The sequence below is a fragment of the Moschus berezovskii genome, chromosome 3 (genome assembly GCF_049115385.1).
Source record: "Moschus berezovskii isolate FMDL1 chromosome 3, NW_MosBer_1.0, whole genome shotgun sequence".
In the NCBI taxonomy this organism is placed as follows: Eukaryota; Metazoa; Chordata; class Mammalia; order Artiodactyla; family Moschidae; genus Moschus; species Moschus berezovskii.
This window is the reverse complement of record NC_142462.1, coordinates 97,673,727-97,694,654: the sequence shown is the minus strand read 5'-3', so window position 1 is coordinate 97,694,654 and position 20,928 is coordinate 97,673,727. Positions and strand designations below refer to the sequence as shown.

The 20,928-nt window shown below is 39.1% G+C and overlaps 1 protein-coding gene across 2 annotated transcripts; it reads left to right on the top strand.

Annotated features, from left to right (window-relative positions):
* The first annotated feature begins 1,526 nt into the window (after window positions 1-1,526).
* NDUFA5 (NADH:ubiquinone oxidoreductase subunit A5) lies at window positions 1,527-20,848 on the top strand. 2 transcript variants are annotated; one of them, XR_008685271.2, is made up of 7 exons: window positions 1,527-1,634; window positions 1,939-1,983; window positions 4,415-4,531; window positions 11,402-11,467; window positions 18,065-18,205; window positions 20,334-20,371; window positions 20,453-20,848. XR_008685271.2 is itself a non-coding variant. In XM_055421197.2 (5 exons), exons 1-5 carry the CDS (start codon window positions 1,614-1,616, stop codon window positions 18,164-18,166), a joined length of 351 nt encoding a protein of 116 aa, XP_055277172.1. In that variant the 5' UTR covers window positions 1,527-1,613; the 3' UTR covers window positions 18,167-18,235. The 2 variants fall into 2 exon arrangements, 1 of the variants encoding a protein (XP_055277172.1); XM_055421197.2 differs by lacking the exons at window positions 20,334-20,371; window positions 20,453-20,848 and having other exon boundaries at window positions 18,065-18,235.
* Window positions 20,849-20,928: the final 80 nt, after the last annotated feature.

Below are 20,928 nucleotides of genomic sequence, written 5' to 3'. Positions count from 1 at the left end.
TTCTATTGTATTCACTAAACCTGAATTAACTGGGCATCCATTATGTACTAAGCACTATTTCAGGCCCTTGAGATATGGTGGGAAAAAAAAATTTCCACCCATACATGGCTTATATTTTAGAACATGATGATACATAAAAACAATATAAGATAACTAAACAGCATATTAGAGGGTGACAAGGGCCACGAAGAAAACTGCAGCAGAGAAGAGGGTAAAGAGTGTCTTTGTGATGCTTTGCAATTTCAAATCTCAAAGCCAGGGCAGGACACACTGGGCAGGTAACAGTGTGCAAATATTTGAAAGACGTGGGAGAATGAACCAGGCACCCAACTGGTGGAAGAGTTTCCCAAGAAAAGGGCTAGAAGAGCAGCTATCTGGGTAGGGAGAGGGGAATAGGAGGTTAGGTCTGAGGGGAGGGGGGCAGAGGAAGCAACAGTGCTGGACAATGTAGGCTGATGCAAGGACTTTGCTTTCTACACTTTGAGTGAAAAATCACAGAAGAGCAAAATACTTTCTAAAAGGATTAGTCTAGCTACTGGGTTGAGAATAAAAACAGCAAAATAAAAAATAACACAGTCACCTGTGTGTTGCTATGTTCCATGCATTGAGCCAGGCCCTTTACATATTTATAAACTCATCTGATATATTCAGAGAGAGAGGCAAGAACTGAAGTAGGGAGACTTGTTCTGGTTATTAGTTCTTTTCTTACTGATTGAAGGAAAATCCTTATATATTCTAGGCACCACTTATTGTTTGTTGATTATACATGGTTGCAAATACCTTCTCTCATTCCGCGGGCTGTTTTCTTATTGATGCTTAAGCTATATGTAGTCTCAAATTTTTGTGCTCTTCTCTCATTGAGTTTTTAAGCAAATGCCCTTTTTAACAACAGTAGCCCCCAAATTTTTAGTCATTTCCTCTTACCTGCTACCACTGCACTTGGCACAAACCTCTTTTGGAACACTTACCCCATTACTTATTAACGCATGCTGCTGCTGCTAAGTCACTTCAGTCGTGTCCGACTCTGTGTGACTCCATAGACAGCCCACCAGGCTCCCCTGTCCCTGGGATTCTCCAGGCAAGAACACTGGAGTGAGTTGCCATTTCCTTCTCCAATGTGTGAAAGTGAAAAGTGAAAGTAAAGTCGCTCAGTCATGTCTGACTCATAGCGACCCCATGGACTGCAGCCTACCAGGCTCCTCCGTCCATGGGATTTTCTAGGCAAGAGTACTGGAGTGGCTTGCCATTGCACATATCTTGGTCATTGTTCTGTAAATTCTGGGATGTGAAATCCTGTCGTACAAATTCTGTCCCAGAAACTAACACACAATGGGTGTTCAATAGATCTTTGTAAAGGTACAGGAACTGAGACGAGAGACATCTAAGAAGACTCTTTCTCTGATTGTGCTTGATTGAGAAACTTGTGCACTCCTTGCTCAGGCATCAATTTTCCTCATAGGAGTGGGCGGTGCAGCGCCTTTGCCCCCGGGCAGAGCCCCAGCGGGCGGGGCCAAGCTGTTTCCAAGGTGACGGAGCGGCGGCCTCGGCGGTGGATTGAGCGGGTCTGAGAGAGGTTCCCAGCGGGCTGCGCGTCCCGGCTTCTCGGCGCTGTCATGGCGGGCTTGCTGAAGAAGGTGAGACGGGTGGAGGTCACTGCTGGAGTGTAGACTGCGGGAATGGAGTCAGTCCGCGGGTGGTGGCCTGAACTGGTGCGGGCTAGCGATACTTCTTGGGGACTCATTTTGCTGTACCCCTAGGGGTGACTAGTTTAGCGGCCTCAATTGGAGAGCAGGAAAAAACTCCTAACCGGAGGTTCTGAGACACCGGCAGCTGGTTTTAGGCCAGTTTTAGCCAAGACAGTGATGGTTTTGCTTTTCTTAGCGTGGGAACCCTCGGAATTGTAGTTAACAGCATGAATCTTGTTTGGTTTTTGAACAGACCACTGGCCTGGTGGGATTAGCTGTTTGTGAAACTCCACATGAGGTATGTACCTCTTTCCTTCCTTCCTGAGTTTCCAAGGAAGCCTAGAGCCCGCGACCTTGTTTTTTGAGTGGTTAACGGAATACGGATGTTTCAGGCTCCGGATTTCAAGTCGGCATGAACTCTTAAGACAACAGCAGTATTTAGTTACTTCGTTGATTTGGTGCCACTTTTTATTGTTTTTGTTGCCATGATCTCTTTCTCAAATCACTTTGCTTGTTGACTTTTTCCGTGGCATTCTCGTGTTGTCACTTGTACTTTTGTGAGTGTTCTCCCAAATCTAAATCGCCTTGTTTCCACCTTTCTCCCCTGCCTCACTTAAGTGCCTTAGATTCTATACACTTTCGATTACCTAAGATAGCACTCTAGGAGTTGCACCTTTTTGTCATCAGTTTTCCCTTCTAGTGGGACTTTCCCGCTAATATTGTCATGCTTCCATAAACAAACAAAAAACAAAAAGCCTCCCTTGATCTTTTTCCTCCCTCCATAATCACGCCATTTCTCTCCTCTTTTTTTCCTTTTCCTGCTATCATTACCACAGTTTAGTCCCTTGTTCTTGTTTAGAGAATTGCAACAACTTTGTTACTGGTCTTCTCTGTTGCTCCTTTATCATTTTATTTTAACTCACTACTGCCAGGTTAATTTTTCTGAGGCACACATCTAATCAGAATTTCCATAAATCTTTTAATTGCCCACAGAATAAAGCCCAAATGCTTTCTTTGACATGCAGAACCACATACAACCTGATTTGCTTTTTCTCTAACCTTATCTCCTAAGCATTTCCAATGTGTAATAAACTCTAGCCTCATGCTGTCCAATGAAAATATAATGCGAGTCATAAATGTAAACTATGTTTTTATTAATAGTTCAAAATTTTCTAGAAATTACTTTTTAATAAAGAAAAGATTAATATATATATTTAACCAACATATCAAAATATTACCATTTCAATATGTGTGTGTGTGTTATTTGCTCAGTCCTGTCTAACTCTGCACCGACCGGGACCTTTCAGCCTCCTCTGTCCATGGAATTCTCCAGGCCAGAATACTGGAGTGGGTAGCCGCTTCCTTCTCCAGGGCATCTTCCCCACCCAGGGATTGGACCCAGGTCTCCAGCATTGCAGGCAGATTCTTTACTGTCTAAGCCACCACAGAAACCCATTTCAATATATAATCAATATAAAAAATTCATATTTTATAGTCTTTTTTTTCATGCTAAATGTTCAAAATCTAGTGTGTAGTTAACACTTAACAGCACATGTTAGTTCAGAATCGTCACATTTCAAGTGCTCAATGGCCAGATTTAGTTAGTGGCTGCTATATTGGACAACACAGTTGTAGGGAACTAGAACTGTGCACTGATTACTTAATGCTCCCTGTATTTTCTGCCATTCAGTCTTCTGTATGTATGCTGTGTGAAAGATTGCCTTTTCTAACATCTTCAAGTGCCTCAGTCCTGCTGTCCTTCCAGTCTGTCTCAGATGTTGCCTTTTCTAGGAAACCTCTGATATCTGCTGATGGACTGTCTGTTCCCAATAGAATAATAATGCTATTATTTATTGAAACTTAATGTGTGCCAGGTACTGTTCTAAGTTATACAGTATCCTTTGAAATTGATGTTATTAGCACTCCCATTTTAGAACCTAAGTCTCTTACAAGACCTTGTATTGTCATACCCTTAAATTAAAAAACGAGGCTAAACCACCTCCCCCCCCGAAACACACACACACACACACACAATTCAGATTATGTTATCTGACAAGCTCTACATTAGTATAGTAAAATACCCTCTATTATGGAACATCATAGTCAAGTAAAAGTCTAAATATGCAGGGTACTTTTTAATAAAAATGATTCTTAGAAGCCCTCAAGTTTGGTTTTGTTTATTCATATATATATGGTGAATATATATGAATGAAATTAGGTATTGTACCTATGGTGTTATACAATTAAACTAAAACAAATTTCAAATACAAAGAAATAATAAGGAAAAATTCTTCATTACTTGGTAAGTTTCTGATTATACTTACTATTAATGTACTGTTGTGAATTTGGATCTGCTAAAGTAACTTAGCTGTGGCTCAGTGATAAAGAATCCGCCTGCCAATGCAGGAGACCAGGGTTTGATCCCTGGGTGGGGAAGATCCCCTGGAGGAGTCAATGGCAACCCACCTCAGTATTCTTACTTGGGAAATCCCATGGACACAGCAGCCTGTGGGCTACAGTCCAAAGGGTCACAAGGAGTTGGACACACCTGAGTGACTGAGCGGCAGCTGCAAAAGGGGGTAGATAAGCATAAACAAGAAGAAATTACAGCAAGGAATATTTAAATGCTTTCTTTAAAAACAGATATGAATTTTTTTTTAATATCATCTGTGAGACTTTTAAATCTTTGGTGTTATTTTAAACTGGAAATATGCATGTTGTCTTTACAGAGGCTAAAAATATTGTATACAAAAATTCTTGATGTTCTTGGACACATCCCTAAAAATGCAGCGTACAGAAAGTATACAGAACAGATTACAAATGAGAAGCTGAGTATGGTTAAAGCGGTGAGTAGCTAACTTGGTTTGTTTTTCTAGGATTTTTGGTATGCAGTGCAACATTTAACAGCAAATTCACTTGATTACTTTTTTGCATATTCTGCACACTTTCCTCTCTCATTTCTATTCTCCTTCCTTTCATGTGTTTCTTCCATTGTTTCTACCTTTCATTCATCAGACTCCTGTCTACCTGAATACTTTTTATATCAAGAGCACTACTAAACACAGGATTGAAAGAATAAGATCACGTCCCTTCCTTGCATTAACAGTATAACTTTCTTTTACCTCTGTTACCTGTCCAGTCCTTTATTGATCTTTTACCTCTTATCTATCGATATATCAATCTTTATTTCATTTTTCTAGTTTTAGAGTAGAGAAGAATGAAAGCAAAACTGAAAAAAAATACATATGTTGTGTTTAACACCTGTCAGTACTAGCTATTTTAAAAAGTGCCTCGTTACCAAAACAAAAAAAGAGGACCAAGTTAGTTTCTTAACTGCCAGAAACTATATTGAGCATTGTTATGAACTGAATGTGTCCTCCAAGATTCATATTTTGAAGCCCCAGCCTCCAGTGCAGAGTGATTAAGATTAATGAGAGCATAAGATTGGTATCTGATCCAATAGGATTAGTGTCCTTATAAGAAGAGACACCAGAGAGTTGGCATTCTTTGCCGTGTAAGGGCACAGCAAGAAGGTCAATGTCTATAAGCCAGGAAGAGAGCTCCCACCAGAAACTGACTCTGTTGTACCTTGGCCTTGGACACCAGTCTCCAGAATTATGAGAAAATAAACTGTTGTCGTTTGAGCCATCCAGTCTGTATATGGTATTTTGTTATTGCAGCCCAGGTAGACTAATGGAAGCATTTTACAGCTTCTGAATCATAGACCCTAGACAGGTACACAATAGACTGCTGCCACTTCTTTTATACCAAACTATATTGCACTTTTGGTGAAGTTATTTTATGGACTTTTGTTATTATCCAAAGTAGTGTCCATAAACCCCCAAAGTAATTTACATGCATGTAGTAAGTGGCCCTAATAAAGTTTTCTTATTTTTGGATCACCAACCTCTTTAAGGAAAATGGGCTGGTGCGTTTTCTCCCATATCTGAATAAGAAATTAAAAAAAAATTTTTTTTTAAAACTTTTTTTTTTCATGAGGTGAACCTCTTCACCTGTGTATTCTACTCTTTCTCTGCCTTTCCTTCCCCATATCCTTCAGTTCAGTTGCTCAGTCCTGTATGACTTTTTGTGACCCCATGGCCTGCAGCACGTCAGGCCTCTCTGTCAATCACCAACTCCCGGAATTTACTCAAACTCATGTTCATTGAGTCAGTAATGCCATCCAACCATCTCATCCTCTGTCTCCCCTTCTCTTCCCGCCTTCAATTTTTCCGTTCATCAGGGTCTTTCCCAGTGAATCAGTTCTTTGCATCGGGTGGCCAAAGTATTGGAGTTTCAGTTTCAGCATCAGTCCTTCCAATGAGTATTCAGGACTGATTTCCTTTAGAATGGACTGGTTGGATCTCCTTGCAGTCCAGGGGACTCTCAAGAGTCTTCTCCAACACCACAGTTCAAAAGCATCAATTCTTGGCCCTCAGCTTTATTTATGGTCCAACTCTCACACCTGTACATGACCACTGGAAAACCATAGCTTTGACTAGAGGGACCTTTGTTGGCAAAGTAATGTCTGCTTTTTAATATGCTGTCTAGGTTGGTCATAGCTTTTCTTCCAAGGAGCAAGCATCTTTTAATTTCATGGCAGCAGTCATCATCTGCAGTGATTTTGGAGCCGAAAAAATTTAAGTCTTTTTTCCATTGTTTCCCCATCTGTTTGTGACAGATGAAGTGATGGAGCCAGATGCCATGATCTTAGTTTTCTGAATGTTGACTTTTAAGCCAGCTTGTTCACTCTCTTTCACTTTCATCGAGAGACTCTTTAGTTCTTCGTTTCTGCTATAAGGGTAGTGTCATATCTGATGTTATTGTTATTTCTCCCAGCACTCTTGATTCCAGCTTGTGCTTCATCCAGCCCAGCATTTCTCATGATGTACTCTGCATATAAGTTAAATAAGCAGGGTGACAATATATAGCCTTGACGTACTCCTTTTCCTATTTGGAACCAGTCTGTTGTTCCATGTCCAGTTCTAACTATTGCTTCTTGACCTGCATACAGATTTCTCAGGAGGCAGGTCAGGTGGTCTGGTATTCCCACCTCTTTGAGAATTTTCCACAGTTTGTTGTGATCCACATAGTGAAAGGCTTTGGCATAGTCAATAAAGCAGAAGTAGATGTTTTTCTGAAACTCTCTTGCTTTTTCGATGATTCAGTGGATGTCGGCAATTTGATCTCTGGTTCCTCTGCCTTTTCTAAATCCAGCTTTAGCATCTGGAAGGTCATAGTTCGTGTACTGTTGAAGCCTAGCTTGGAGAATTTTAAGCATTACTTTGGTAGCATGTGAGATGAGTGCAATTGTGCGGTAGTTTGAGCTTTCTTTGGCATTGCCTTTCTTTGGGATTGGAATGAAAACTGACCTTTTCCAGTACTGTGGTCACTGTTGAGTTTTCCAAATTTGCTGGCATATTGAGTGTAGCACTTTCACAGCATCATCTTTCAGGATTTGAAATAGCTCAACTGGAATTCCATCACCTCCACTAGCTTTGTTCGTAGTGATAATTCCTAAGGCCCACTTGACTTGGCATTCCAGGATGTCTGGCTCTAGGTCAGTGATCACACCATTGTGATTATCTGGGTTATGAAGATCTTTTTTGTACAGTTCTTCTGTGTGTTCTCGCCACCTCTTCTTAATACCTTCTGCTTCTATTAGGTCCATACCATTTCTGTCCTTTATGGAGCCCATCATTGCATGAAACGTTCCCTTGGTATCTCAGTTTTCTTGAAGAGATCTCTAAGTCTTTCCCATTCCATTGTTTTTCTCTATTTCTTTGCATTGATTGCTGAGGAAGGCTTTCTTATCTCTCCATGCTATTCTCTGGAACTCTGCATTCAAATGGGTATTTCTTTCCTTTTCTCCTTTGCCTTTCACTTCTCTTCTTTTCTGTTATTTGTAAGGCCTCCTCAAACAACCATTTTGCCTTTTTGCGTTTCTTTTTCTTGGCGATGGTTTTGATCACTGCTTCCTATACAGGGTCAGAAACCTCCGTCCATAGTTCTTCAGGCACTCTGCCTGTCAGATCTGATCCCTTGAATCTATTGGTCACTTCCACTGTATAATCCTAAGGGATTTGATTTAGGTCATACCTGAATGGTCTAGTGGTTTTCCTGACTTTCTTCAATTTAAGTCTGAATTTGGCCATAAGGAGTTCATGATCTGAGCCACAGTCAGCTCGCAGTCTTGTTTTTGCTGACTGTGTAGAGCTTCTCCATCTTTGGCTTCAAAGTGTATAATCATTCTGATTTCGGTATTGACTGTCTGGTGATGTCCATGTGCAGAGTCTTCTCAATTTTGTTCTTCTCTGTAACCTTTTTCCCCTTTAATTATTTCTTTGTTTTTCTTTTAGTCTCCTATTTTATCATCATCTTTCAATTAACCTCACAATGTATTTAGCTTTTTCTTATCATAAAAGAAAACTTATCCTCGTGTTTCCTTTACTTTTGCCAGTGTCAGGCAAAGAATAGTTCACTGTTACTGCTTTCACAGTTCTAAAATTCTTTTCTCTCATCTGTTGTCTTATTTCAGTTGTCTTATAACTAAATTGGCTGTGTGTAGTTCCATCATATTTTATTTTGGTTTACTCTGGTTTCCTGTTTGGTGTTTTCTCAAAGGTTGAGTTTAAGAATTTATGCTTGGCTGTATTTAACCATCTAACTACCTTTATCTGCATGATGTTCCATACAGCCAGGTTTGGGAACCAGTGGCGTAGAGGATAAAGCCCTTATCATTGTTTGAAAGCCCCCTAAGATCTGGCTGTCTGTTATCTTCTCAGTCTTACCTTATCATTTCCTGTTTTGTACACTGTGCTTCACTAATGCAAGACTGTTGACAGCTATATGAATTCCATGTGATTTTATTTTTGGTTTCTTTGTATTTTCTGTTCCTCCTTCCTGCGATACCCTTACTTTCTCTGCCAGGCAGTTCTTACTCAGCTGTCAAGATCTGTCGCTTCCTCTGTGAAGCCTTTTATAACGTCTCTAGTAGTCCATAAGCTACTTGTAAATTGGGTTTTTCTTTTTATCTCAAAAATCTGGCTTAGTGCCTAACATTTAATAAGTTCCTTAGAAATGTTTGTTTATCCAAAGTGCCTATTACAAATAGTTTTTAAGAACATCAAGCACTGTGTATTAATAATATCTGTATTGCTGAATCCTGTTTGAAAAAATCAGCACAGATTTTATGCTCCCCCCAATAGAGCCATAGAATCTTCACAGACTGTTGTAATGATTATGAAGTTTATATTTACTAAATTTAAAATGGAAATAAAAATAAATTTTTTCCCCCAGATTATACTAGGGAGATAGTAATAGCATAGTGGTGAAAAGCATTGGTTTGTGGCCTTTGCAAAATTTTCATCTCAGGTCTAATAGTTACTTGGTGTGTTGGCATATGGCCCATTTTCTGTCTCAATTTCATCTATAACATGGGTATAATAGTACCTTCATTCATCACTTATTAGCACTGAATGAGTGATATACGTACAGTTGCTTAACACAGTTGCAAGCATATAGGGAGCATTCAGTCCCTGGTACCTTATTAAGCTTGGTGGCATTACACTGTTCAGTTCAGTCAGTTCAGTTCAGTCGCTCAGTCGTGTCCGACTCTCCGCGACCCCATGAATTACAGCACGCCACATTATTGACTCAAGTAAGACAATTTTTGAATTGTTTTTCCAACACAGGTTTTTCCTGAGTTGAAAATAATGTTGAGTATTCCTTGCCTTCTTTATATTCTTCCTCCTGGGTCTTTACAATAATGACCAGCTTCCCTGTTTAGGCTTCATAGCTCAGTCATTTTGAGTTAAACAGTCTTTATCAAACCTTTTCATCTGCTTTCTTTTTCCTTTTCTATTTTGTATGTATTCAGGAGACACTTACTGCATGTCTGTCATACACCACATATGGTTCTGGGCATGGAAGCTAGAGCCTATGTGGCAATGAACAAAACATAAAAATTCCTGCCTTGGAGATAATACACTAATGATGGGAGGCAAATAAATAAGTGAATAAAGAAGTACATTGCATAGTATGTTAGAATATAGTATAAACTGAAGGAAATTAAAGAAGGAAGAATAATATATAGGAGGTACTAGGGTGATGAAGGATGTTACAATATGTATTAGTTTCCTATGACTGCGGTAACAAATTACAACAACCTTGGTGAATTAAAACAACAGAAATTTATTGTCTTGCATTTCTGGAAGCCAGAAGTCTAAAATGAGTAGTATCAGGGCCCAAGTCAAGGTGTCAGCAGGCCTGCACTCCCTTTGGAGGATCTAGGATAGAATTCATTCCTTGCCTCTTTAAGGAATGGTGGACTTTTGGTATTCCTTGGCTTATGACTATGTCATTCCAGTCTTTGCCTTTGTGCCCACATTACTTTCTTCTCTGCCTCTATCTTACAAGGACACATATGATTGTATTCATATTTAGGGTCCATTAAGATAATGTAGGATAATCTCCCCATTCCAAGATCTATACTCACATCTGCAAAGTATTTGCCATATGAGGTAACATTCACAGATTCCAGGGACTAGTTCATGTGCATTTTGTGTGGCATTGTTCCAGCCTACCACTGTATACATTATCAGAGTACTCCCCATTAAGATGTGTGAGCGAAGACTTTGATGAAAGTGGAGGAACGTGGCATACAGATGCCTTGGGTCAGCCAGCAGATGCCCTGAGACAGATGCCAATTCCTATACAAAATAACTTTTTCCCCCTCCCTCTTTTCATTCTATTTATTAAGCCAAGAAGATACCCTGTTTACTTTTGCACATGTGTATATAGGACTTATTTTCTGACTCTCAGAAAGTGTAGTCTACTAGAAAATAAATATATGTTATTGAATGTTCTCATTACTATATTAACATCTCTCTTTACCAAACCTTTTATTGAATAATATACAGAAAGAAATGTGCAGAAGTCATAAGTATAGAACTTGATATATTTTCATAAAGCAATCCATGTGTCAACACCAAATCAAAAAAGAACAATTCCAGAATGCCCAAACCCTCTCTTTCCCCTCAAGGTTATTCTCCTCCTAAAGATAGCTACTCTTCTTACCTCTAATACCACAAATTCATTTTGCCTGGTTTTGAACTTTTTATTAGTGGAATCATCAATATGTATTTGGTTTCTTTTGCTTAATACTATGTTTGAGAGAATAATCTGTGTTGCGTACAGTTTTAGTTTGTTCATCCTCATTGCTCTATGGTATTATATTCAAATATTATTATTCTATGATTTATGGTCATTTGGATTGTTTTTAGTTTGGAGCTGTAATTTGTGCTACTTTGAACATTCTTGAACCTGTCATTTGGTTAATGTACTATGCATTTCTATTTGATATCTATCTAGGAGTAGAGTTCTGGGTCATAGGGTAGCATTTATTTTTAATGCTAATGTTTAAAGGATAGGAAATACTCAGAGAATAAAGCATTATTTAAAATCTTTATTTAAGAAAAACTGAATTAAACATCATATTCTTACCCTTGATAAGCATATCATTAAATGTTTAACCCTTTTAATATTAAGACAGAAAAGCAATAAAATAGTAGAGAGACAAAATGGCTTTTCACCAGATATTTGGTAAAAAGCACCAACGGTACAGTGAAAGAAAAGTTAATTATGTCTGTCACATTAATTGATTTTTGTGCTGCTTTGTTTAAATAATGTTTTTATCTTTTCTCCTTAAATTATAGGAACCAGATGTTAAAAAACTAGAAGAGCAACTGCAGGGTGGCCAAATAGAAGAGGTGATTCTTCAGGTAAAGAAAAAATTGTGCATTCAGATATTTGGCTTCAAGTGTTCAAAGGAAAAATGTATAGAGTTATAAAACTGACTTTCCAGAAAGAAAGAAAAACTAAAATTTTTAATTTATATCAACTCATCAAGTATAAGACTAGTCGCATAAGAAAATACATATTTCTGACATATGCTTGTCAGTTAAATATTTATCATTTTGACTATTGAAGGTTCAATTTTTATAGCGCATGTCTTTTTTTTGTATTTCATATTTTGTAAATTGTATCTTTAATGTTTTTACTGTGTTGCATGGCATGAGGATATCTTAATTCCCCAACCAGGGATCAAACCTGCACCCCGTGCAGTAGAAGCATGAAATCCCAATCACTGGAAGACCAGGGAAGTCCAAGTTTTCTTTTTTTTAAATAAAATATTAGCCTTTAATTTTGCTATATTGTCTGCTTTTTTTTTTTTAAGTCTGTCTTTGCCTTTTGACATCAGTTGAATATTTTCTCCCATATGTAGAGATTTTTTAATTTTTTATTTGGTAAAATCACCTTCCCCTTTCTCACCTCCCCTGCAATCCCCCTCCTTCCCAATATTATAGGTTTAGAATGTCTTCCCCTTATAAAAATCTAATAAACATTCAACTATGTTTCATTTAATTTTTTTAATATTTTTAAAAAGTGTAACCATTTCTTATATTTTCTTCCTTTTTATCAAAGTATATTACCAATGATATATAATCATAAACAATTGTACAGTCATAAACGTGGTATACAATGATATACCACTGATACACAAATTCAAAAGAATTCTTGGAGGTCTCTCCTAAAAGAGGAATGGAGCATTCAGATAGCTTTCTATGAATGTAGACTTCTTCAGGCCTGTTTTTTTGGCCTTTCTTTTCCGTTGCTGGGTGGAATATGGTACTAGATATAGTATTGTGGGAACTTGCTGCAAACTTATTATTTTCCTTCTGTTCCTCTTTTATACCTGATTTCACTTGGATCTTGACTTAAGTTGATACATTAATTTATCATGCAATTAAAGTCTTAGGGTACACTAAGTATTTTTAAATTAGCTGTGTAATTCTCACATCTTCATGGGCAATATTAAAGTCAAATTAATTTTAATAATGTTTTATTTAACCTAAGAGATCTAAAATATCACTGAAACTTATCATCAATATAGAAAGTAAGACACTGAAAAAGTTTTTTGAATACTAAGTGTTTAAAATCTGGGGTGTATTTTATACTCTCAGCACATCTGAATTTGAACTAGCTATATTTTTCATGCTCTCTCCATAGTCATAGGTAGGAAGTGGCTACATTATTGGACAGTCCATTTCTAGAGGGCCAGTATGAGAGAAATAAGGAAAGGATAGTGTGTTAGAGGCTGGAGAATAGGGAGGGAGTTAAAGAAAGGCAATGCCAAAGAATGCTCAAACTACCACACAATTGCACTCATCTCACATGCTAGTAAAGTCATGCTCAAAATTCTCCAAGCCAGGCTTCAGCAATATGTGAACCGTGAACTCCCAGATGTTCAAGCAGGTTTTAGAAAAGGCAGAGGCACCAGAGATCAAATTGCCAACATCCACTGGATCATGGAGAAAGCAAGAGAGTTCCAGAAAAACATCTATTTCTGCTTCATTGACTATGCCAAGGGCTTTGACTGTGTGGATCACAATAAACTGTGGAAAATTCTAAAAGAGATGGGAATACCAGACCACCTGACCTGCCTCTTGAGAAACCTGTATGCAGGTCAGGAAGCAACAATCAGAACTGGACATGGAACAACAGACTGGTTCCAAATAGGAAAAGGAGTGCGTCAAGTCTGTATATTGTCACCTTGCTTATTTAACTTTTATGCAGAGTACATCATGAGGAACGCTGGTCTGGAAGAAGCACAAGCTGGAATCAAGATTGCTGGGAGAAATATCAATAATCTCAGATATGCAGATGACACTACCCTTATGGCAGAAAGTGAAGAGGAACTAAAAAGTCTCTTGATGAAAGTGAAAGAGGAGAGTGAAAAGGTTGGCTTGAAGCTCAACATTCAGAAAACAAAGATCATGGCATCTGGTCCCATCACTTCATGGGAAATAGATGGAAAAACAGTGGAAACAGTGTCAGACTTTATTTTTTTTGGCTCCAAAATCACTGCAGATGCTGACTGAAGCCATGAAATTAAAAGACGCTTACTCCTTGGAAGGAAAGTTATGACCACCCTTGATAGTATATTAAAAAGCAGAGACATTACTTTGCCAACAGAGGTCCGTCTAGTCAAGGCTGTGGTTTTTCCCGTGGTCATGTATGGATGTGAGAGTTGGACTGTGAAGAAAGCTGATCGCCGAAGAATTGATGCTTTTGAACTGTGGTGTTGGAGAAGACTCTTGAGAGTCCCTTGGACTGCAAGGAGATCCAGCCAGTCCATTCTAAAGGAGATCAATCCTGGGTGTTCATTGGAGGGACTGATGCTAAAGTGAAACTGCAATACTTTGGCCACCTCATGCGATGAGTTGACTCAAAGGAAAAGACTCTGATGCTGGGAAAGGTTGGGGGCGGGAGTAGAAGGGGACGACAGAGAATGAGATGGCTGGATGGCATCACTGACTCTGTGGACATGAGTTTTAGTGAACTCTGGGAGTTGGTGATGGACAGGGAGGCCTGGCATGCTGTGATTCTGGGTTCGCGGAGAGTTGGACACGACTTAGCGACTGAACTGAACTGAACTGAACTGAGCTACATGTAGCTGAGTTGAGCTCTCTGAAATAGGGCTGACCTCAGTGATATTCAGGGATATGGACCTTCCCCAGCCTGGGCTTCCCAGGTGGCTCAGTGGCAAAGAAACTTCATACCAATGTAGGAAACATAGCTTCGATCCCTGGCTTGGGAACGTCCCCTGAAGAAGGAAATGGGAACCCACTCTATATTCTTGCCTGGAAAATCACATGGACAGGGGAGTGTGGTGGGCCACAGCTCATGAGGTTGCAAAAGAATTGGAGACAACTTCTCTACTAAACAACAACCCTCCCCAGCCTGCTGTCACTTGGGGAAACAGAGAAAGATGAGTGTTCGAGAGAAACAGGCCACAGGGCAGTTGGAAAAAGAGCAATCCTTTTTTAATCAGTATTTTCCCAATTTCAGCAATAAATACCTCTGACCCCAGATAACTGTGGAGTTGTGTGAAGACCTATAAGACATTCTAGAACTAACACCCGAAAAAGATGTCCTTTTCATCATAGGAGACTGGAATACAGAAGGAGGAACTCAAGAGATACCTGGAGTAACAAACAAATTGGCCTTGGAGTACAAAGTGAAGCAGGGCAAAGGCTAACAGAGTTTTGCCAAGAGAACACACTGGTCATAACAAACACCCTCTTCCAATAACACAAGAGAAAACTCTTGTGTTTTCCCATGAAAACACATGAACATCATGAAATGGTCAATAATGAAATCAGATTGATTATATTCTTTGCAGCCAAAGATGGAGACGCTCTGTACAGTCAGCAAAAACAAGACCAGGAGCTGACTGTGGCTCAGATCATGAACTCCTTATGGCCAAATTCAGACTTAAATTGAAGAAAGTCAGGAAAACCACTAGACCATTCAGGTATGACCTAAATCAAATCCCTTAGGATTATACAGTGGAAGTGACCAATAGATTCAAGGGATCAGATCTGACAGGCAGAGTGCCTGAAGAACTATGGACGGAGGTTTCTGACCCTGTATAGGAAGCAGTGATCAAAACCATCGCCAAGAAAAAGAAACGCAAAAAGGCAAAATGGTTGTTTGAGGAGGCCTTACAAATAACAGAAAAGAAGAGAAGTGAAAGGCAAAGGAGAAAAGGAAAGAAATACCCATTTGAATGCAGAGTTCCAGAGAATAGCATGGAGAGATAAGAAAGCCTTCCTCAGCAATCAATGCAAAGAAATAGAGAAAAACAATAGAATGGGAAAGAACTAGAGATCTCTTCAAGAAAATTAAATATAAAAGGGAACATTTCATGCAAAGATGGGCTCCATAAAGGACAGAAATGGTATGGACCTAATAGAAGCAGAAGATATTAAGAAGAGGTGGCAAGAATACACAGAAGAACTATACAAAAAAGATCTTCACGACCCAGATAATCACAATGGTGTGATCACTGACCTAGAGCCAGACATCCTGGAATGCCAAGTCAGGTGGTCCTTAGGGAACATCACTACAAACAAAGTTAGTGGAGGTGATAGAATTCCACTTGAGCTATTTCAATCCTAAAAGATGATGCTGTGAAAGTGCTGCACTCAGTATGCCAGCAAATTTGGAAAACTCAGCAGTGGCCACAGGACTGGAAAAGGTCAGTTATTATTCCAGTCCCAAAGAAGGGCAATGCCAGAGAATGTTCAACTATTGCACAGTTGCACTCATTTCATTCACTAGTTAAGTATGCTCAAAATTCTCCAAGCCAGGCTTCAACAGTATGTGAACCATCTACTTCCAGATATTCAAGCTGGATATAGAAAAGGCAGAGGAACCAGAGATCAAATTGCCAACATCTGTTGGATCATCGAAAAAGCAGAATTCCAGAAAAACATCTACTTTATTGACTACACCAAAGCCTTTGTGTAGATGACAACAAACTATGGAAAATTCTTAAAGATATGGGAATACCAGACCACCTGACCTGCCTCCTGAGAAGTCCGTATACAGGTCAGGAAGCAACAGTTAGAGCTGGACATGGATCAGACTGGATCCAAATCGGGAATGGGGTACGTCAAGGCTGTATGTTGTCACCCTGCTTATTTAACTCTTATGCAGAGTACATCATGCATAATGTGCTGGTTGAAGCACAAGCTGAAATCAAGATTGCCAGGAGAAATATCAATAACCTCAGATATGCAGATGACACCACTCTTATGGCAGAAAGTGAAGAGCAACTAAAGAGCCTCTTTGAAAGAGGGGAGTGAAAAAGCTGACTTAAAACTCAACATTCAAAAAAAAGATAATTGCATCCAGTCCCGTTTAGTTCAGTTGCTCAGTCGTGTCCGACTCTTTGCGACCCCATGAATCACAGCACGCCAGGCCTCCCTCAGTTCAGTTCAGTCGCTCAGTCGTGTCCGACTCTCCGCGACCCCATGAATCACAGCACACCAGGCCTCCCTGTCCATCACCAACTCCCGGAGTTCACTCAAACTCATGTCCACAGAGTCGGTGATGCCATCCAGCCATCTCATTCTCTGTCGTCCCCCTACTTCATGGCAAATAGAGGGGAAACAATGGAACAGTGAGAAACTTTATTTTGGGGGGGGGGGCAGGGCTCCAAAATCACACAGATGGTATCTGCAGTCATGAAATTAAAAGACGCTTGTTCCTTGGAAGAAAATCTATGACAAACCTAGACAGTATTTTAAAAAGCAGAGACATTACTTTGCCGACGAAAGTCTGTCTAGTCAAAGATGTGATTTTTCCACCAGCCCTATATGGATGTGATAGTTGGACTATAAAGAAAGCTGAGCGCTGAATTGATGCTTTTGAACTGTGATGTTGGGGAAGACTCCTTGGACTCCAAGGAGATTCAGCCATCCATCCTAAAGGAAATCAGTCCTGAGTATTCATTGGAAGGACTGATGCCGAAGCTGAAACTCCAGTACTTTGGCCACCTGATGCGAAGAACTGACTCACTGGAAAAGATGAAAGGAAAGATTGAGGGCAGGAGGAGAAGGGGTCGACAGAGGATAAGATGGTTGGATGGCATCATCGACTTGATGGACATGAGTTTGAGTAAACTGCGGGAGTCTGGGATCGACAGGGAGGCCTGGCATGCTGCACTCCATGGGTTCGCAAAGATTTGGACACAACTGAGTGACTGAGCTAAACTGATTCTTTAACTCATTGTTTGTATACATTTTAGATTGTTACCACTAAATGTATTTGCCTGTTCTACATCACTGGCATAGAAACTAAGCTCTCGTCTGTGTTTGAATTCCTTTGGTGTTCTGACAAGTGTTCAGCAGTGTTCTTCTAATGGCCAGAGTTGTCATAGGTCTTTGCTGTAGAAAATAGTGTGAAGCTAAAAGATAGCTAAAATATATTTGTTAAATATGTTATAAATTGTGTTTGAAAGGAAAATAAATGTAACATAATCTGATTAAGGAAACTGATTCAATTGATCAATAAAAATACGCCTATTGTATTCTATTATTATATTCCATAGATCTCTGCTTTACAAATTATTGGTCTAAAGTTATTATGGATCATGAAATCAATTAGGTAGACTGTGACTAGTTTTTTTTTTTTTTCTTTACATTCATCAGAAAATTGTGACAGCTAGTAAAGATAATGATATTTTTAGTTTTGTTATATGTGTATGTCATGGATCCTTTACTCACCAACTAAATTTTGAACACTCTAAAAGCAAATTTTAGTCAAACAGAAAAATCAAAAGCCATCCTTTCTCACTCATGATGATGAAGGTAATTTATTTAAGTATGTTCCACATTTGATGATGAGACAGCTTATTAGGTATTAACATGTACGAAGTAGTTCTGATAGTTATATTTCAGTTATTAGCTATGGTAAATACCTACTAAACAATATAATCAAATGATCTTTTAAAAATCTTTCATTAACAGGCTGAAAATGAACTAAGTCTAGCAAGAAAAATGATCCAGTGGAAACCATGGGAGCCTTTAGTGGAAGAGCCTCCAGCCAGCCAATGGAAATGGCCAATATAAACATCATTAACTATCTTATATGCTGATACGAGAACTGATGTAATTAAATATTCTGTTATATGTTAAAAAGTGTTTCCATATTATTAACATCTTATTATCAAGAACACTGATACAGAACACATTTAAGTGACTTGTTGAAGTTGATGATGGTGGTAATTTGTGAATTCAGTTTTTGGTTTGTAGAGCATTCTTTCAAATTATTTCAGAGGTAATTAAAAAAAAAACAGGTTGTGGGAAGATTGAAACTTAATTGGAAAAATTCCTATAGATCTTCAGTGTAGGGGCCATATTCGCAAGGTGAAGTGTTTTTAGTACTATCTTCAACAGATAATTTTTTCTATTCTGGAACAGAAATTATTATTGTTGTTTAAACAAATTAATAGGTCACTGTTTAAAGTGAAGTAGTAAGGAAAAAACCATCAAATTAGAATTCATTGTACACTTGGGAAAATTGATTTGGTATTTGAAAGAAAGATTTTTTTTTATAATCGTAGCTGGAAAAACTTTTCCTTTTGTCTCATTTAAGGAAATTATTTTTCTGGCCCTTAATCTTTAGTTTTCTTGATAACCAAAGTATATCAGGATAGAGAGAGAATTTCTGTAAAAGAAGAGACACTAAGAGTTACTAAAGTTTATCTGACATACAGATAGGCTTGTATTCAGAACATCTTAGTTGTATCCTTATAACTTCAAAGTGGAATCGTTAAGTAGTTTTCACTAATTTTCAGTATAAGTGTAGTTGGATATCAAACAAGATAACTGCTGTTCAAAGAAAGAAGCAGTTTGGTAAGTTTAAGGTTAAACAAAAATAAAATTACTTTTCATTTGTCCTCACCTTTTCTTTTTGTTAATAGCTTCCTCTCATTTCTAAATACTTAAATTTGGTAGTTCTTACCTTCAAAGGTAGTATTTTTATTTTTTATTTTTTTCACCATCGAAGGCAACTAACATTATTCTGTGATGCTGGTGGGGCTAGGAGTGAGCAACCTGTTGGCCTCCATGTCTGAGCTGGCTTCCCTGGGGGCTGCCTGGTCCACATTTGCAAAGTGGGGCACAAGTGGGTCAGCAGGAAGTTGACCATCTTCTCTGTGTCAACCTAGCCGTGGGCCTGCCTCTCACTTGGTCCAGGCTGCTTCCTCAGGTCCACCTTGGTCTTGTCAGCAGATTCTTCCCGTAGCAGATTTGGGGACCTATACTACAAGGGGAAGACTTGTTGGGTTGCCTTCATATGTTAAGTTCCTTTACCTGATGCTTCAGCAGGCTTTTCAAATGAGCCTTCCCACAGGACCAGCTCTTCTAATGCCTTCTGACAAGCAAGATGGTATTCCAGAGAGTCTGTGTCCTGTTTCACAAGGTACTCTTCCATAAATTGAAGATCATTTTCATTATTCTCAAGAAGCCAAAATCTTTAGGTCTTGCAGGACTTAATGTTCTTTAGCTGCAGAAAGAAGACTTTAGATCTTGAACCCTTGCCAATTCCCCAGTTATCTATTAATATATCAGACCTCAGTCACTGGAAGGTAGTTGCTAATCTCACATTTTTGTTTTTTTTTTCTTCTAAGGGAGAAAATCAATAGTGCCCCAATAGAAGAAAATTCCCACATGTAGGCTAATATCAGCCTTTTCTTTTTCTGCCAGCTTCTTTGGTTATATCAACAAATAGAAGTTAAACCATCTGTGCAGGTCTAGGATAGAACAGCAAATCATTGAACATACCATGAGTATTTTGCATTTGAGGGCAGAATTTCCTTTGAAGCTCAGTACTCAGTGGAATTACAGCCTAAAATACAGTAATTTTGTGAGACAAAAGTAAATGAGAATGTAAGACTTGGTTTAGAAGATGAAGAGGTTTATTTTAAATAGAAGTCACAAATTGTAGAGGAGTAAAACATGCCACCCCTCTAAGTCTCTGGTATGCCGATTATTTTGAACTGAAAACAAGGCCTAAAGACTCAGGAAGAAATTTTGAAGGAAACTATCACCATACATAACTATAATACGAACTATGTGTGCAGATAGGGAGGAACCTAGCAAAGTCCATTAAAATTCTGGTGTCCTACTCTGCGTGGCCTAACAAACATTTACCAAACATTTGTTTTTCTATATACTTGTGAAATGCTGTCTTCTCCATGAAGTCCCAACCTGCAGTATCCTCTTTTGTCTTCAGGTGAAGATGGTATGCGTGTGCGGGTTTTAGCCATTTTGGTGAGTTACTTGGGTGTTCCTGGGTCACTCCCATGAATACATATTATTAAAATGTGTCTGATTTTTCTCTTGTGTCTTCAGTCACAGCCCGTGAACTGCAGCAGGCCAAGCTTCCCGGTCCATCACCAACTCCTGGAGCCTGCTCAGACTCATGCCCATTGAGTCAGTGATGCCATCCAACCATCTCATCCTCTGTCCCCTTCTCCTGCTTTCAGTCTTTCCCAGCATCAGAGTCTTTTCCAGTGAGTCATTTCTTTGCATCAGGTGGCCAAAGAATTGGAGCTTCAGTTTCAGCATCAGTCCTTCCAATGAGTATTCAGGACTGAATGTATTAATATATTTGATTCTGGAGTATTTCCCTTTGGACTCTGTGGGAGAGGGCGAGGGTGGGATGATTTGGGAGAATGGCATTGAAACATGTATATTATACGTGAAACGAATTGTCAGTCCAGGTTCGATGCATGATACAGGATGCTTGGGGCTGGTGCACTGGGATGGGATAGGGAGGGAGGTGGGAGAGGGGTTCAAGATGGGGAACACAGGTACACCCAGGGCAG

Excerpts from the sequence above, each read along its gene's own strand:
- NDUFA5 (XM_055421197.2), top strand. The coding sequence starts at position 1,614 with ATGGCGGGCTTGCTGAAGAAG. Across the intron at positions 1,635-1,938 it reads TGGCGGGCTTGCTGAAGAAG|ACCACTGGCCTGGTGGGATT; the intron begins GTGAGACGGGTG and ends GTTTTTGAACAG. Across the intron at positions 4,532-11,401 it reads AGCTGAGTATGGTTAAAGCG|GAACCAGATGTTAAAAAACT; the intron begins GTGAGTAGCTAA and ends CTTAAATTATAG.